At 42.2% G+C, this 19,020-nt stretch overlaps 1 protein-coding gene across 3 annotated transcripts in view; it reads right to left on the bottom strand.

The window, feature by feature from the left end:
• ADCY8 (adenylate cyclase 8) overlaps nt 1-19,020 on the bottom strand; it is a 223,412-nt gene that overhangs the window by 99,894 nt on the left and 104,498 nt on the right. For all 3 annotated transcript variants that reach the window (XM_059395176.1, XM_059395175.1, XM_059395174.1), the window contains exons 6-7: nt 6,144-6,302; nt 54-324 (exon numbers count right to left, since the gene is read on the bottom strand). In XM_059395176.1, coding sequence (XP_059251159.1) covers nt 54-324; nt 6,144-6,302 — 430 coding nt within the window. The remainder of the gene's footprint in view (nt 1-53; nt 325-6,143; nt 6,303-19,020) is intronic.

Raw genomic sequence — 19,020 nt, forward strand, 5'->3', positions numbered from 1 at the left:
GTGCACTCGAGCATGCATTCTTGGCTAACCAGAAGAAGGAAGCCAGGACTTACGTTCTGTTTCCCCACTATGTTATCAAAGGGCAGTTCAGGGCTCCAGGATCCTTCTGTGAATGTTGCCCCACTGTTTCTCCTGTCTGAGGAGCTCACCGATTCCTTGACAATGTCTTCGGGCAATGACAGCAGACTCTCCTCAGGCTGCTTAATCAAGTAGGTCTCTATATTATGCTTCCTCAAGAATTCGTTTCTCTCTTTACCATGACCCTCTTCCACATTATAGTCACCATTGAGGCAGTCCAGCGTGGCTTTGGAAATGTGAATCCTCCTGTGTGCACAAAGCATAGGTCATTATACATTCCCGAGGTGGCCTGCAAAGGCCATTGCTGTTTGTCATCCTGTGCAAGACCAACATCAGTGCTACACATGGGTACTGTGAAGATAATACTGTCAGGGACAATATGCACTCCCCTGAAAAAGCAGAAAGAATGAAAGAAAACAGAAGTACAGATGTAAATCAATGAGCAGCGCATCCCTGACTTCACCCCAAGGGACGCTGCAGCCTCTGATAAAGTCCAGCCTTGCTGGGCCATAACGAAGTACCTCTTTGGGCTTTTCCTGTGACTCTCTGCCTGATCCCAGCAACCTTCAAGAACTGGTGACTTTTCGGTGTTGTTGATTGGATTGGAAAAAGAAGCTCCATAAATGTTTCTGAACCCAAAAGCCATTATTGTTCAAATCACCATGCAACCATAGCAGTTCCCTTAGCATTTCAGGACTTTTCTCATCGTTTTCATTTTCATATATTTGTGCCTGGATTCTTCAACTTTTCTATAATCTTCTTAAAACCAAAGGCAGGTCTTAAAAGTTCAGGTTTTATGCACAGAGGGTCCTTTGGGGAAATTACTCTAAGATGTAACTTCTTTTAGAAGATATATATGGTAAAGAGAAGGGAACAGAGCTGTGAACACAGGTAGGCAGGTGGCTGCTTAGGTTAACTCACAGGGTAAGTGACTCATTCCTGCACCTTTATTGCATCACAGCTCATGATCCAAGTTTTCTCATTGTTGTTTTTGTTTTAGCAAAACAACAGATGACATCAAGAGCTTTAACAATCAGATTTGAATTGTGGAAAGTTCACATGGTAAATCCTTTGGGGAAGAGTTTTTCTGTCCTCTTAACTGTCTAACTCAATCAGATTATTTATTGTGCTGTATTGTGGTCTGGGTAGATCAGTATGATGATGACGCGCATGGGCTGTTGAGCCAGATCGCCTGGATTGAAATCCTAGCATTACCACTTGCTAGCTGAGAGATCGTGGGCAAGCTACTTAAACTTTCAGTAAGATTGTTTTCTCACCATAAATATAGGAAAATAAAAGTATACCTATCTCTTAGGATCATTGTATTCCAAAGTTGATTTGTGTAAAGTAGTCAAGATTACTACAGTGTGCATGGTACACTGAACATACTATAAAAGAACATGCTTAAATGATTAGGAATATTCACAAAAATGCCACTATGATATTACTGTTGTCTATTCCATGCCTCCTCAAGGCTTATAGGACACAGCCTGAGCCCTGGAGAAGGCCTCTCTACTCGTAGAGGAAGTATATACAAGGAAACAATAAAATTTTTTAAAAGGAGCACTTCCAAATGTATTTTACTTTTAATACTCATCGCTACTTCCCTGTTACCCCTTTTACCCATCCTGCTAAGCTCCTGCTTACAGAGAATAAATCACTGCAAAGAACACAGAAAGAAACTACAAAAATGCATTTCTGGTCATTTAACATGCATTCTCCATGTTTTCCAAAAAAGTGTCATCATACATAGTCATTGATTTCAAAGGCAAGGAAAGATATTCAAAATAAAGGCATGCAAAACATGTTTTGAGCTTCCTTGAGAAATGTGAAAATGTGTGTATGTGCCAATTATTCCGTGATGAATTTTGTTAATACTTGGGAACTCGGTCATGTTAACCCAGGGAAATAGAAAAGTCATTGACCTTCTATGGAATGGATTCTCCAGTCTTCTTTCTGAGATCAAATTTAGAGCTGGGGGTTAGAAAGCAGTCGTTTTCTCCCAGGCAAAACAGTACTCTTGGAAGGGTTTTGTTAAGTCCAATGGCTGATTTTCTCTTAAAATAATTAAGTTAAATACCAATCTCATTTGATATTTTATCTGGATTCTACATTTTATTATTCTGCTGTCAGTGCTCAGGGAGACTAATATTTGCATATACTAAATCAATATTATGTTTTCCGCAGTAGAAGACATCCTCACTTTTATTTATTGCTGATTGTTCTGCTGAAGTTCTAATCAATATACACTTAAATGTTTTGATAAAAACTGGGCTTCAGATGTTCATTTTCATCTTTGCTAGTGCCTTGAGCTTGGGAGCAAAGCATGTGCAGTTGACAGTGTGGTAATTACATTTCCCCCTAAAGAAATGAATCCGTCCTCAGACAATATTCTCATATATGGAATGTCAGGTCAACATCTTCTGGTAATTTCAAATGCCAGTATATAATAATAACAGTTACGATAGGAAATAAGATGTAATAATTGTGTGACACTTATTTTGCATAAACATTATTTTTTAGCCAAAGGTATTACTAGATAGCTTGGTTCTGTGGATCATCTCATATAATTTCCATTCTTCCCAACAACTGTTGGGGATAGGCATTTCTTCACCTCCTTTTGCAAATGGTGAGATTGACCCAGAGATAATAACTGGCCCGGTGTTCTATCAGTGACAGATGATGATGCAGGACTGTGACAAGGACTTGCATTTTCAGAGTCTTCTCAAGACCCTATGGCTGTATCATATGGCCACTATGACAGCCACGACTGTAGTGACTATGTCCCAGGCACAGGACAAGGGACTTTATATGCATTATCTCACTTAACAAAAGCTCAGGAACGGTGGTCCTCAAAGTGTGGTATCAAGGCCAACAGCATCAGTATCACCTGCAACCTTATTAGGAAGGCCTATTCTGAGATCCTATCCAGACATATGGATCAGAATCCCTGAGGGTGAGGCCCAATTACCTATGGTTTCACAAGCCCTCAGGTGATTCAGATGCATGCCAAAACTTGAGAACCTCTGCTTGCTTGGGGACACGTGGCCAGGGAAAGGATTTTCATCCAATTCTGCATGACCTCAGGGTCGAGGTACTAACCTTGCATATGCCACAGTGGCATAGTGGTTAGTACCTCTCTCTTCTGTTCTAGGCATCATGCTAGCCCCAGGGACACAGTGAGGGTCCGAAGAGTTGCAATAGGAAGATAGCCATGAGCAAGCTGGATACAGTAGAGAGTACAGTGATTTAACAGTGATGCACAGTGAGGCACTTACAAGCTGTTTTTATGTGACATCTTTAATTTTTTTGAGCTTCAGTTTCCTTATGAACATAAGAAATCTAAGACTGGTACACCTGCTTCAGTGCTCTTTGTTTTATTGCACTTTGCAGGTATTCCATCTTTTCAGTTGAAGGTCTGGGGTGACCCTCCATCGAACAAATTCATCAGCCTTATTTCTCCAAGAGCATCTCCTCAAGTCGGGTCTCTGTGTCACATTTTGGTAATTCTTGTGATATTTCCATCAGTTTCATCATGACTGGATTTGTGATACTGATCTGTGATCACTGATTAGGACTTGCTGAAAGCTCTGATGATGGTTTACATTTTTCAGCAATAAAATATTTTAAAACTAAGGAATGCACATTGTTTTTTAAGATATGATGGTACTGCACACTAAGAGACTACAGGAGAATGCAAGCATAGCTTTGATAGGCACTAGAAAACCAAAATATTCATTTGACTCATTTTATTGCAATATTAGCTTTATTGTGGGGGGATGGAACTGAACCCACAATATCTCTAAGGTATGTCTGTATTTACTGCTCTGGAGTGTCATTAGATCAAATGATGTAACATATTGATGGTAGTGAGCTAACTTGTGAGTGTGTGGCAGGTACCCAATACAGGTTTGGAATTGGGAGCTAATTCTTACTGAAAGGGAAAGTAAACTGGGTTTATTCCTACATGCCTTGATGGACAGGAAAAGGAAGTAGACATTTGAAAAGCAAATAAAACCCAGCTGTTTCAAACCATGGAGAATTTGGAGATGTGTCTCAGCTTTACTGCATTTCTGCATAGAGGCACATCCTACGCCTCAGCAGATCTAAGTAATGTACATAAGATTGAATACTTTGTAAGCACTATCTTCTTCGAAACCAAGTTTTTGAGGTCAGTAGCATTCTCAGCTCAATTATACAGTGAAGGAACCAGGCAAGGAGATTCAGAAACTTAACCTAGCCTCTATCACTGGTAAGTAGTAAATCCACTGTTCAAATACCTCATCAGATTTAAACTCAGCATTCTTGGGGCGCCTGGGTGGCTCAGTGGGTTAAGCCTCTGCCTTCGGCTCAGGTCATGATCCCAGGGTCCTGGGATCGAGCCCCGCATCGGGCTCTCTGCTCAGCGGGAAGCCTGCTTCCTCCTCTCTCTGCCTGCCTCTCTGCCTACTGCCTACTTGTGATCTCTCTCTCTGTCAAATAAATAAATAAAATCTTAAAAATAAAATAAAATAAAAAAAAACTCAGTCATTCTTGTGTTCCTTGGTGTGGTGGAGGACATTAGGTACACTGGCCTCCAGAAGTCAAAGCATTATGTCACACACCCTCAAAGCTGTGTTCTGAGGTTTGCAAAGGGAATTTAGTGAGCATACGGCAACTCTTCATGCAACAACACATTTAAGACACAGAACATGGATGGATTAGGTGTGTGGTTTGTTGGAATATAACGGGCAGTTATTTGTAGGAAAATCCAGAGAATGTAAGGACTTAAAAAGCCCAGTGGTGACATGTTAGGCTTATCTTATTCTAAGTCTGCATGGCAAAGAGTGGTGACAATTAAAGACAGTGACGTCTCCCTTAAAAGGATGGCAGTGTGCCCACGGACAGCACTGCATGATTTACAAAGTGCTTCACGCCCACTGCCCAACACAGTCTCAGACAAAATCTGTGACGTGGACTGTGCCCATTTGGCAGAAGGGAAAGACCATCATGCAGAAGGCGCATAAAATCACAAGGTATGATATCATTATTACCACCTCTCTTTTTATAGTGAGGAAAGTGAGACTCAGAGAAGTTAACTATTGGCCTGAGGTCATACAGACATCACAACAAAACCCAAGTCTGTGCTCAAATCACATGCTAGGTGCTAACCATGCTTTACATGACTTACTAAGGTAAGAGAGTTTAGTATGGGGCAGAGTGGAAATCCTAGTTTCTCTGATACCACCTTCTATGGTTTATTTCCCATGATACTATGTTACCTGATATTAAATATAATTAGCAAGGAATGACGGCAGACTCCAGAGAACTCTGTGACTCCATAGGTAGGGTTGGGGATGAGGCATGGGGAAAGGAATATGCATACATGCTCTGTCTTAGCTTTCTGTCTGCCCCTTGGTCTGTCTATCTATCTATATAATCTATCTACCTTCTATTATTTACCATCTGTTAGAGAGACAGTATATGCAAGAACTCAGTACAACTTACTGGTTCACACATACCCAAAATCTTATTAGGCCCAGTCTTTGTAAGCAGAATCTCACTACAACTTTTAAGGGTTCAGTGAACACTTCCAGGTCACTCATACCACTAGAGTGTCTATACCGATTGGTCTTGCCAGCCAAATTCAGAGAGCTGAGTTTTCAAGGTAGGTAAGGTCCTACAGAAGGTCAGGAGGTCTTAACCCTGATTGCCCATGATAACTGCTTTAAGAAGTTATAGACTCTGCATAGATTCTGCTTTATATGAACTGGCATAGGTCTGTACACCATTGGTTTCAAAATATTCCTCTGCTGATTCCAATAGAGGTCAACTCTGGAAACCAGTGTTTTGCAGGGCTGGATTCTGAATACGTGCCTGCTGTCCCACCATCCTCACTGCCTGTGATGAATTTCACTAGACTTTTGAGGCCAATATTTATTTGTATGCTGCTTTAATGTCCTGTGTCCTCCCAAACAACTGCTTCTATAGACCGATGCCTCTGAATTCTGCACACAGGAAACCAACCATCACAAAGTGAGCAAATGACAAGGGTTAAACAAGAAGAGGGCTTTGCTTTGACTTACCCGGGGATTCCTCCAGATTCAAGCTTGTTCGCGATGTCCACATCCCAGGACCAGACATCAAACTGCCACTTCCGCAGGCCCAGAACTCCACATAGAACTGAGCCCGAGTGGATTCCAATCCTCATGTCCACATCATGCTTTGTCCTTGACCTCACATACCTGTTGACACAGGAGAATGGAGACACATGCATAAGGCTAGAGTGGGTACTTTTGGTTTTGGTAGCAGCCCCATTCTTCCCAACTCTGTAAGTTCAACTCCATCCTATTCATATGCCACCTCTTCCATGAAGTCTTCTTAGATTATTCTGGTAATGGGAAAAAATTTCTTACTCTCCTGAGCTCCCCTACTCTTCTATCTGAAATTTTAAGTGCTCTTATGACCCTTCTCCTCAATCCTGCTAATGCTATACAACCTGTCTCAGAGAATGGCATCAACATCTTTCTCTGCCCACTAGTGCATAAACCTGGGATTGACTATAGATTCAGCCCTCGATGGCATACACCATTTTCAAGTCAAGTATTTTCATTTTCACTCTGTTTGCTTCTCTCTCCACCAACACTCCAGTTCAGCAGGCTTCAATCCAGGGTCCCTGCCCTAATCTGAACTTCTTCCAGCTCATGCTCTGCCAGTTTATCACAAACACAAATGTGACATTGTCACTCCATCAGTCCCTCATTGAAGACTCCTTGCTGACCTCCTATCCAGAGGGTAGTGGACTGTGGAACAGAGTGTCCCAGGGCTGAATGGGTTCATCCTTGGCATGAAGGAAGAAAATGTTAGACCCTCCCTTTATAGCTCTTTAAAAACCTTTACCTAAATTTGATATATGAGTTCCTCACATTGACTTCACAGGGTCCATGCCAGATTGTAAGCAGGGAGGAAGCCTCGTGGGGAAAGAAAGTACTTCTACTGTTGGAAGGTTTCTGCAGGCACCCACAACCTTTCATCACTTTCAAAGCAGTTTAAACAATTTTAGTTTGAGTTAAATGATGTCATTTTCATAGAAAGAAATTCAAATGGTAGAATATAATGTGGTCAACCCTTGAAACCACATCTGGAGCCTCATGCCTAGCCAATAGTTGGGCTGAAAAACATGACTTCCATGTGCTGCCCACCTCCAGCCTTTATTTGAGAGACTAAATGAGTGAATGATTCCATGTACAAAACTGAATCTTTGTCTTCAATGCTCCTCACAAATGGGAAGATAACACAAAGTTAGTTAAATAAGAAAGTAAAATTGCAGAGGGTTGAAAATATAAAAATATTGAAATAGACCAGACTCTAGGAAGACAGTCATGAGAGGATGTTTGTGGCTAAAGAAAGAGTTCTTGTCCTTGGTGAAGATTCCATTTTCTGGGCCAATGTTTTAGCTTTAACTTTTACGTTAAAATTATGTGGTATCCTTCATCCACCAGAGAAGTGGATGGTAGAAGGCATGTGGAAAACCTGAACAAGGCAAGAAGAGGGACAGCCTCCAGCAGTTGAAAGGAGCACTTCAGCTCTGACACAGTCACCCAGTGAGTGTGTGGGGGGCAAGTTGTTGGGAGAGGTCATCTGTGACGTTGGCCGGCTGGGTCAAGTACTACAATACCAAGCATGTGGCAGGATTGTACTTTTCTGTATATTTCATGTTTTTTTGGCCAACAAAATGTGAACAGAAGTGACATGTGTGATTTGCTTCTGGGCAGAAGCTTTAAGAGCCTGAGCAATCACACACTCTCTTTTTTCCCCCTTCTTTCTATGTTAATTGTCACTCAAGGACACTTGGGAGGAAACTTCAAAACTGGGGTTCTTGAATGAGGATGATGTCTAGTGGTACATTGCCACTCCCCCCAACCCTACCATAGGGACAGAAAATGTGAGTGAAAGGTGGGAGGTCAGGGTACCAGGTGGTGAGTATTAGAGAGGGCACAGATTGCATGGAGCACTGGGTGTGGTGCAAAAATAATGAATACTGTTATGCTGAAAATAAAAAATAAATTAAAAAAACTGTTATGCTGAAAATAGAAAAAAAAATAAAAAAATAAATCTTTGCTGTTTTAAACCACTGAGATTTGGGAGGATGTTTGTTACTTTGGCATAACCAGGACCACGCTGACTGGTACAATCATCGGTCCCAATCTACCTTCTTCCCATGACCCCTACAGTATAAGGCTTAATGTGGACTCTAGCACCAAACTACCTGAATTTATATCTTGCTCTGCCACAGCCTAGCTTATGACCTTAGGCAAATTACTTAGTTTCCATCCAAAAATGGGAATAATAATAGCACTGTCAGGATTAAGTGATTGGATGAATGTGGAATGGAGAAAGTGTCTGACACAGGCAAAGGAAGACTTGGTTGCTCATCACATCCAAGGGAACTGCAGCCCAGAAGCAAAAGGAAATAAAACTTGTCACATAGCTGGTAAGTGGGATTCTAGGACCCAAGTGGGGCTGATGAGTCTTTACCCCCTCACCCTCATTGCAACATAGGTACTGTCTATGGCATGTGATTCTGGGCAAATGGCTTGGTCTGACCCCGAGTTTCAAGAGCTATGAAATAAAACTCTAGCAGATTGCTTCATTCACAGAGACTTTGTGAGCCCCGAAGGAGGTCATGGGTGTTAAAATGCTTTGCCAACTAATTGTGAGGGACTATTGAACAGCACACTGTGATCCTGCCATTAGGTAATTAACACGATACAGGGAATGCTTTGGAACCTCTTAATGAAAAGGCATTTAGACTTTTTTAAATTTTCTTCTACAAGACAAACATCATAATAAGACAGAATTTTCTTATTGTACTTTTTTTTTTTAACCTTTCTTTTTGTTATGTCTGGGATTTGACCTAAATGAAAGATAGGAGTAAAGAGTGTAAAGCAATAATTAATCTGCAGGTATTGCTCCTCCTTGGAAAGACGACCCAGCGGTTGCACCGAACCCAGTGGTTGCACCGAACTGCAAACACACACCATGTGTTTCAAGATCAGCTCTTGAGGGGAGGACCTGTGAGCGTCCTTGGAACTAAAATGAAGGAATTCTGCTCTGCCTTACAAGTATTTTTCATTTCTGCCAAGGCAGAGCCCCAGGGATGCTTTGCTGTGCCACATGAGCCACAAATAAAGAGAATATGGCTAGAGATCCTTGCAGTTCCTCCCTCTCTTTCCTCCCCACAAACTCTGAGCCTCTGGAAGGCAGGGGTACTTACTATCTTTGATTTCTGCTTTCCCAGACCATAGCACAGATCTGAGCACATAGGTATAACCAGTGCTCAAAGATATTTACTGAATTAATAGACAAGGCTCAAAGGCTTTCTTGCTCTAGGCTCCATGTTGTCCCAGGATGCTTCTGAGAATCCTAGGAAACCACAGGGGTATCTTTGAACCTGCCGCATCTCCCCCTTCAAATAAGGCAGCTTTGCTCTCATCTGTTCCTCATGGCAGGGTTCCAGCTAAAAGTTTTTAAAGTAAAGAATGCATTAATTATTATTAGTTTTTGCAGCTGTATGTCAAGCTGGGGACCAAAAACACAACAGTCATTCTGCAAAATAATTGAAGGTGTCATTTTTTCCCCCATTAGAACCATTAAAGAGGAGAGTGCTTGGTGTATGGTAAAACATGAAAACCCTGGGAATTTGTCTTTTGATTTCAATGCTTCAAACAGTTCTTTTTTAGCCAATTAATCAATCTGCAGAAGGTGCAGGAGGAATGAAAGGAAACATAATCTAGTAGCCATCTGTTAATTAGACTCTCTCTACTGCTGAATGAATGGATGACTAAAAAGACCAACTTCAGGGGTACCTGGGTGGTTTAGTCAGCTAAGCGTCTGAGTCTTGATTTCAGCTCAGATCATGATCTCAGGGTCTCAGGATCGTGAGACTGAGCCCCATGTGGGGCTCTCCCCTGAGTGTGGAGCTTGCTTAAGATGCTCTCTCCCCCTCTCCCTCTGCCCAAACCCCATCTACACACTCCCTGTGCTATCTCTCTCTCTAAAAAGAGAGAGAGAGAGAGACCAGCGTCAGCACAGGAGCAGTTGGTGCTGTGGGAAGAAGGATACCCAACTCCTCCACTTTGGGGGCAGAAACCAGAGTTCCAGTGTTGGCTCTATCCCTTGCTGTTTGTGGGAGCTAGAATAAACACCTATATTCATTCCTCTGTCTCCTGTGCCAGTGGGAATGATATCAGCTCCTCAATGCAAATCACTCTCAAAACCACCAAAAGGCAAAGTGTGCATTGAAACAGGCCAGGATGTGAAGTTAGGCTTCTCCACTTGCTGACGGTGGCCCCTGGACTGGGTGCATGAGGCCCCAAGTCCTACTCTCTCAGGTAAAATGGGAAAGAGAACGAGTCCCTTGCAGAGCTGGTAGGATGCTTTATAAACTCATATGTACAAAGCACTTAACCTGGTATATGCAATCATGCAAAAATAATAACAAGTACTAATTTTTATTAGTAATAACAAATTTTAACTACACATGTTGAATAGGCTAAAAAATTATAAATTGGTCACACAAACTTTTCCTGCTTAAACTGTGCCTGCATTCACTCTTAATACAACAAAACCCATTTCATATACCAGGTAGGCAGTTCCTAGTCATAAATTGGCTCCAAAAGGACCAACCAATTTATAATTAAAAAAAAAAACTTGGGTCATCCTCAGCTACCTGAAAGAAACAGTGCCTTTGAACATTCTGGAATAAAGGAGAAGGGACAGAGTTAGTTATGGAATCATCTACGATCACTGTGTCATAACTTATCTTTAAATCTGCATATTATCTGCATATTATTACTACCTATACCTTTCCCAAACGAGGAAATGGAGTCTCAAGTATTTCCTTTCTTTAGGTCACACAGCTACAGGTGAAACAGCTAGAATTTCACCACAGATGTGTGAACCTAATCCCAACAAGTCATATTCAGAGGTATATGGATCACTGGGGTCTGATTTGGTTCCACTCTATAGGCCCACTACAGTCTCTACCAATTAATTCCAAAGGCATCAGAATTCTTAAAATGTTCAAAAGCTGCCATGTCTTATCCTAGCATAGAAGTTCAGTTTCACAAAGTCCTTCCTTTTGGTGGCCACAGTGATTCTGAGAGGTAGGTAACCCTAAGGGTTTTAAGTTTCCATCTTACAGATGTGGGAATTGAAGATCCAAGAGAATTCAGGTGAGTCTATTACCTTTCCTTTTTTTAAAATATTTTATTTATTTATATGAGAGAGAGTGAGAGAGACAGAGAGAGAGCATGAGAAGGGGCAGGAGCAGAGGGAGAAGCAGACTCCCGCTGAGCAGGGAGCCCAATCAAGGCTCCATCCCAGGACTCCGAGATCATGACCTGAGCTGAAGGCAGATGCTTAACCGACTGAACCACTCAGACACACATTCTATTACTTTTTCTGTGTCAGGCCTTTTTTGTTCATGATCTCATTGCATCCTCAGAACTATCCAATGCCACTAGAGTTCATTCACTCGTTCATTCATTCAATAAGCATCTCTTGAAGACCTCTGCAGATATAAGCAGTAAACCAAATGCACAAGTCAGGAAGTCAGTGTCCATACTCATAGAGCTCCATGAGGAGGGTTTACTACACTGCACAGCTAAGAAAGCATGAGCAAGAGAGAGGCTAAGCCATCCAGTCAAGGTCATTAAGTAATGGCCCCCATTGGTCCTCACTGTGCCAGGCTCCAAGCTGAGGGCTCTGCAGACACTTACTTAGCGGAGGCCTACACTCCCTTTAGCATTAGACTCCTGTTTTCTGTGGAAAGTAATGGAAAGACACAGTGTTGCATTCCTGTTCCAAAACAGTGTGGACCTAGTGAGAGAAAATCTGCCCATCCATTTTTCATAACAGAGCTTTATGCCCTTCTCTTTTTTTGGTAAAATAGATTTAAAAAAAAAAAAACCAAACTGAGGTTGCCCAGATGTGTGTGTGTGTGTGTGTGTGTGTGTGAGAGAGAGAGAGAGAGAGAGAGTGGTCCATAAAGCATACTTCTTTAAACTCATAACTGTCTTCTTGTGCCATTGAATATTAATGTAAACCATGATAGTTCAGAGTTTTCTATTCTCCTATTTTGTAGTATGCCAAAATTTCATCTAAATATTTTTTTGCCTTTGCACATTTAGATAGTACACTGAACTGGTTTAAGGCCTTTCCCTGCCACTTACAAGCTGTATGTCACTTCTCAGAATTTACTTATCCTGTTAAAGCTTCAGGTTCCTTCTCTGAAGAGCGGGGTAAGTAGTAGTAGTATCCTCACAGGGTTTAGCTGAGGTGAATCAGAAACTTTAGTCTAATGGCTGGCACAGGGTGAGGCTTCACTTAAAAATAGCTTTATCGGGGTGCCTGGGTGGCTCAGTGGGTTAAGCCGCTGCCTTCGGCTCAGGTCATGATCTCAGGCTCCTGGGATCGAGTCCCGCATTGGGCTCTCTGCTCAGCGGGGAGCCTGCTTCCTCCTCTCTCTCTCTCTCTGCCTGCCTCTCTACCTACTTGTGCTCTCTCTCTGTCAAATAAATAAATAAGATCTTTAAAAAAATAGCTTTATCAACTATTATTACTAGATAGATTCAATTTTCATCATTATAAGTAATTTTGAAAAAAAAATCCTGTCTATGGACTGAGGACCACTCTGATGTAGCTTTAAGAGGAGAGGGGACTTGGGGTGCCTGGGTGGCTCAGTGGCTTAAAGCTTCTGCCTTCGGCTCAGGTCATGATCCCAGGGTCCTGCTCAGCAGGGAGCCTGCTTCCTCCTCTCCCTCTGCCTGCCTCTCTGTCTACTTGTGATCTCTCTCTGTTAAATAAATAAATAAAATCTTAAAAAAAAAAAAAAGAGGAGAGGGGGCTTTACGGATCTTATAGTAAATGGCATTTCAGAACAACATAAGAAGGGGGTGTCTAACAGAGCCAGGATGAGACAAACAGTGATTGCTGGGGGAGGGGAAAAGGAGGAAGGAAGGAAGGAATTAAGAAGGGAAGAAGGAAGAGAGAGAGGGAGCGAGGGAGCGAGGGAAAGAGGGAGGTGGGGAGGGAGGGGGAACATTGAGGAGTGAAGAAACAGAGCAAAAAAGAAGTACAAGAGAGAGAGAGAGAGAGCGAGAGCAGGAGACACCAAGAGAGGGCTTGGGCATTCTTGCCTCAAATGAAGGCAGCAGAATCTCCTGTGTTTCATTCCTTGTCCTGCTATGTTGCTAGGTTGCTTGGCAGGGCCACCAGGCCACAAGAATTGAGATCTTTGCTCCAATTAACCGTTGGGGACCAGCCTGTTACTGCTTGGCATTCTGGTGTCATTCCATGACTTTTTTACAACTGCACCGAAAAGACCAGGCACTGCAATTTTCATTAAGATTCACCAAGGATGCCTTTTGAGATCATTAATAAAGATCCTGCCTGTAACGGCTCACCTTAACTCCTCTGAGCTATCAAACCACCCCAAAATAGACCCAAGGCATGTGAAGAGGAGCCACCTGCAGCCACTTCTCAATTTATTTAATGGAACTATTATCTAAGCCGATTTTAATTAATTTAATTTTATGAACAGACATGCATGAGATGGTATTAAATACTATATTAGAAATAAAGTTACACTCAATCACTTTTTTTTTTTTTTTGCCATTCGTCTAGTTTACGTCATGTTTCTAAAATCAAGTATTTTGGGGGCACCTGGGTGGCTCAGTGGGTTAAAGCCTCTGCCTTCACCTCAGGTCGTGATCCCAGGGTCCTGGGATTGAGCCCCGCATAGGACTCTCTGCATAGCAGGGAGCCTGCTTCCCTTCCTTTCTCTCTCTCTCTGCCTGCCTCTCTGCCTGCCTGTGATCTCTGTCTGTCAAATAAATAAATAAAATCTTTAAAAAAAATAAAATCAAGTATTTTTGATGGAATAGATTTACTATGAGGCTTACTTAAAGCTTATTACCTTGTTACTCTCAGATGTTTACTGACTTTCCGTTGCTCTCAGTATTGATTCTGCTAATTTTTCAGGGATGTATGGAGAATCTTCTCAGCTCTGTGTTGACCCTTCGGCTATTAATGGCAGACTTCGGGCCATCAGAAGCAAAAAAGCAATTGTAGAAACCTGATGCCGAGAGGCAGGGTACCATGATTGTTAAGGCCAATGGCTTTGGATTCAGATGGCTCCAGATGGGTGTACCTTGTTCTGCCACTGACTAGCTGTGTCCTCTTGCACAATTACACAAATTCTGTAAGCTCCAGGTTCCTCCTTGGTAAAGGAGAGGCCAACTTCCAGAGCTTCAGTTAGTCAGGATGAACCCATAAAGCTGTACTTGTCACTAACGGCTGACATGGACTGCCCTAAACTATTCTGATTAGTATGTACTTTGGCGACACCTGGTTGTTCCAAATTTTGCTTACCACCCCTGCCTACCTCTTAGAATTGCTGTGAGGACTTAATGAGATAATACACGTAAGCCCTTGTCTCAGTGCTTGGCAAGTAGCATAGCAGGCTTTCAATAAACTCTAGGTATTATCATTATTTTACTGGAATAAAATAGAAACCATGAAAAAGGAACAAGCTTCTATATCTTAATTGAGCCCAATACCCCAGTGTCCAAACTCAGCCCTAAGTATAAGATTCTATTAAATACTTGTATGGTCATCAGGTACCTGCCATCTATTTGAATTTTCAAAAATGTACTCTGAAGTTTGGATCTTATGATCCCCATTTAGAGAAGAGGCCACATAGGCTCGAAGAAATGATGTCACACTTGTCTCTAGCCACACGCCTAAGAACAGGAAGAGGCAGAAACCAGGTGAGGTCTGCTTACTGCCGACCAGGGGCTCCCTCCATGCACACCCTTTGCACATTCCCCAGAAGTCATCATTCAGGGTACACAGCCATGTCGGCAAGATCTAGCAATGAACTCTCTCTTCAATAAAATGGAATCCTGCCCCAAATTCTTAGAACATCGCCAACTGATATATAAGATCACCGTACTGACAAATGTTTTCTTTAATTTAAACGTCCATGTATTGTTTCTTAAAGAGGCTCCCAGGCTCTCGGCTTGGAGGGAATATTATCACCGTCCGTCTTCTGCTCCACAGCTCCTGCTCTATTCAGGGCCTGACTTCTCTTCCCTGAATTGCTACAAAAATATCTTCCAACCAGCCCCCTTCCTTCAGCATCTGCCTCCTCTCCTCTAGAGTCAACTGGAGACAGAGTGAGTTATGTCCACAGTCACCTTCTTCATGCTCCAGCTGGGAAATAACACCTCCCTACTTTAAGTCTAAGTGGGTCCCCATGGCCCGAGGGATAAAGCCACAGTTGTCTCACAAGGTCATTCACTGAACTGTGCATCAACCCAGCTGTCTGAATTTAGAATTGTAATCACAAAGACCTACTTGAAATGGCTAATATACACATGCTTACACAAATACACACGTGTGTACACACATGCCTACATGTGTGTACACACATGCATGCACACACACACACTCAGGCACTCACGGCCACGTTCCACACATCTGTGCCTACACATGCCACATACACGCGCGATATACACACATAGACATCATTACTACATTTATATACATGCACACATGCATACGCATTTATACAAACACATAGCTTCTGCTGTTCTTAACAGAGAGGATGGCGTATTCTTTATGCCTCTGTTTCCAGGAAAACAGCTCTGTTTTTCAGTCAAAAAGACTACTGTAGAGATACCTCTGAAGACAAAATGCAGGGAAAACTACTGTCATGCTTATTCTTCTGTCTGCCTTGACTCTTGCTCACTTGTGAATCCTGCTGGTGCTCTAAGCGGTGACAGGTGACCTCGGGGTCAGCTTGGCACCTTTCCTCACCTGCCTACAATTGCAGAAGGACCTCCATCTAATGTTCAGACTCATTTGCGCCTGAGGCACAGGGTCATTTTGAGTGCTGACTTGACATTTGTGCCAAAATTGTAAATCCCACCCCACAAAGAAACCACTGGAGCTCCTGAGATCTAGAGACCCCAAATCCAGATGTCGTCTCACCAACAAAACACCAGCCCCTCACTGCCAGTCTGCACTCTGGGCACCAGTTTAGGACCCTAACTCTTTGAGGAAATGCAAAAAAAAGAACAAGGAGAGACCCTGACAAGGTGGGGATAAGGCCTCAAATAGGGACCCATCTCTGATGACAAATATTCAGGACAGCCATCCGGTCTGGGCATACCAGTCAAGAAACGGCTTATTTTCATTATGTGACAACACACATAGTGTCATGTTATGTATGGTTCCAGACTTCATGGCTTCTCTTAAGTTTCCCAGTTGGAACAAGTGTCTTTGGGCCTGAAGAAGAAAATCACGTCTTGTGTAAGTGATGGTTAAGACTGTGATAAAGTTATGTGAATGGGATTCTCTTCTGCATGCATTCAGGTAGAAATACTCTTTGCCAATTCTTCTGTAGGCTGCAACGCTTGACTGTAAGGATGGGAGCTCTAGAGTCTGAGCCCACTGTAACTGAAGTTGCCTCGCTCCAGAGTTCTTATGTATTCCTCTGCATTGTGTTTTGTTGTTAACTGGAAGAATTAATGCTGGACCTCCAGTCACCTACGTTATAATTAAGGAGTGTTTGAGTATTAATAGACTCTGATTCATGCAGTTAAAAAATATCCTACTGAACTGTCTTATTCTAAGAGAATAAAAGCAGCCCTTAAGCAATGGATGAGAGAAAGTCCTTGAGTCATTTCAACCTAATCACGTCTCACCTCTCACTGACCTACTCTAGAACTTGAGACAGGAGCCCTTTAATTAGACAAAATGGTCAGGAAGAATAAGGTCCCCTCCGGAGAGATAAATGATAATGTCCTAAGCATCTTAAGCATTTTGATAATCATTGTTCTTTTCTTCTGCAGTATCATCTCTGCAGCATTTCTTCTAAACTCAAGATACAAACTCCTAAGGAAAGTCTGTGGATGAATGGATAAAGAAGATGTGGTGTCTACACACACACACACACACACACACACACACACACATACATATAATAGAATATTAACCAGCTTGAAAAAAGAAGGAAATCCTTGTATACACACACACACACACACACACACACACACACACACACACACACATTGGAATATTAATTAGCTTTAAAAAATAAGGAAATCCCACCATTTGCTTCAACAAAGATGATCCTGGAGTGCATTATGCTAAATGACAGAAGCCAGACAAAGAAAGACAAATACTGTGTATGTGAAATCTAAGAAAACCCAAAACCCAAAACCAAAAAGTCACATTCATAGAAACAAAGTAGAAGGGTGGTTGCCAGGGCTAAGGGGAATGGGGGAAATGAATGAGGTGATATGGGTCAAAGGGTACAAACTTTTCATTATAAGTAAGTTCTGAGATCTGATGTATAGAATGGTGATTATAGTTAATAATGCTGTGCTTGAAATTTGTCAGAAGAGTAGATCTTAAATGCTCTCGCCAAAAAAAGAGAAAAAGATTGTTACATGAGGCAATGGATGCATTAATTGACTATATAATTTTTCTACAATGTATCAATATATCGGATCATCATACTGCACTTTAAATACATAATTTTTGTCAATTATATCACCATAAAAATAAAAATATTAAAAAGAAAGTCTGTGACAAGTTTTGCTACTTAAACTTGATTTTGATGTGGTTGATCAAAAATCGCAGACTTTCAGAACTCACAGAGACTTCAGAGGTGGCCCAATTTCATCATTTCACAGACAGCAAATCCAAGTCATCTCCCTAATGGACACTCATGGGCAAGAGAAAGACGCTCTGTGACCTGTTTATCACTGTACTTCCAGGGACTAAAATGGCAGCATCTAACACTTGGTAGAGCTCCGCAGATTTTTTTTTTATTGTTGATCTACCTACCAGTTGGCTGGTAGAATAAAGTTCACACACCTAATTAGCTGTAGAATGCAAATAAGACAGCAAGCCTTCTGGGCGTCAGGCCCATTGTCTCCCTTGAAGCTAGTTAACATATTACAATTCATCCTAGTTTTCAGGGCAAGACTCACAAGTGTCCAAATTAACAGCTAAGAAGTATCTTCAATCTTTTCCACATACCTAGAAGGAACTCTGGGTTGGAATTTGAGGGCTCCTCTCTCCACTGTTCTTAGAAGTGAGAACTTCTGCATTTCTATCAGAAAGGGGGCATGTCTTATCTCTTCCTCCACCTCTCTACTTGGTCTCAGGGATAGTGATGGTGGGATTTTCATCATATCCCCCATAGCAAAGCGCAATGCCATCTTGACTGGGCTCTGGTGATGTGTTGGTTCCAGAGGTGAGACCCTGAGGGTCTGCCAGGGTAGCATGTCTACCCACCAGGAACGTGATATCTGGCTAAGTCTTGAAATGACCAGTATCACATCAATGAAACAAAATCATATTTAAGGAAAGAGCTTCCATCCTTTTCTTAATTAGGGGACTACACAGTCTTTCCTGATGTCAACAGACCTCTGCCCCAAACTCGAATGAAGTCGGGGATCTGTCAGCAAGTTGAAGGCGTCAGGCACACTGTGTTGGTCATGGCCGCAATTGCTTATATCCCTCCTGCCTACTCCAGGATTGGTTTTGGAAGCCATCAGGTGATCTAAGCCTTCAGTGGAGATTGTGTGTGGGGTGTGTGGGGTGCACAAGTTGCTCTCCTGCTGGTCTTTAAACCAGACTGACACAGCCAAGGATCACAAACATACCTATTAGACCACACGACCAAGACTGAGTCCCTTAGAAGATTTTTCTGGCTTCTTAATGGCAGTATTCTTCCCTTATAAGATGAAGGCATAAGCCACAGAGAAGATTTCTGCCCATGTACCCTCTTTACTGTTTTTGCTGTGGTCAGGGAAGGCTGCAGTGCCTGGAGGCTTGATTTGGAGCTTCCTATCTGGATCCTTAAGGGGAGCTCTGACACCA

Source organism: Mustela nigripes, chromosome 3 (genome assembly GCF_022355385.1).
Source record: "Mustela nigripes isolate SB6536 chromosome 3, MUSNIG.SB6536, whole genome shotgun sequence".
NCBI classification, from domain to species: domain Eukaryota; kingdom Metazoa; phylum Chordata; class Mammalia; order Carnivora; family Mustelidae; genus Mustela; species Mustela nigripes.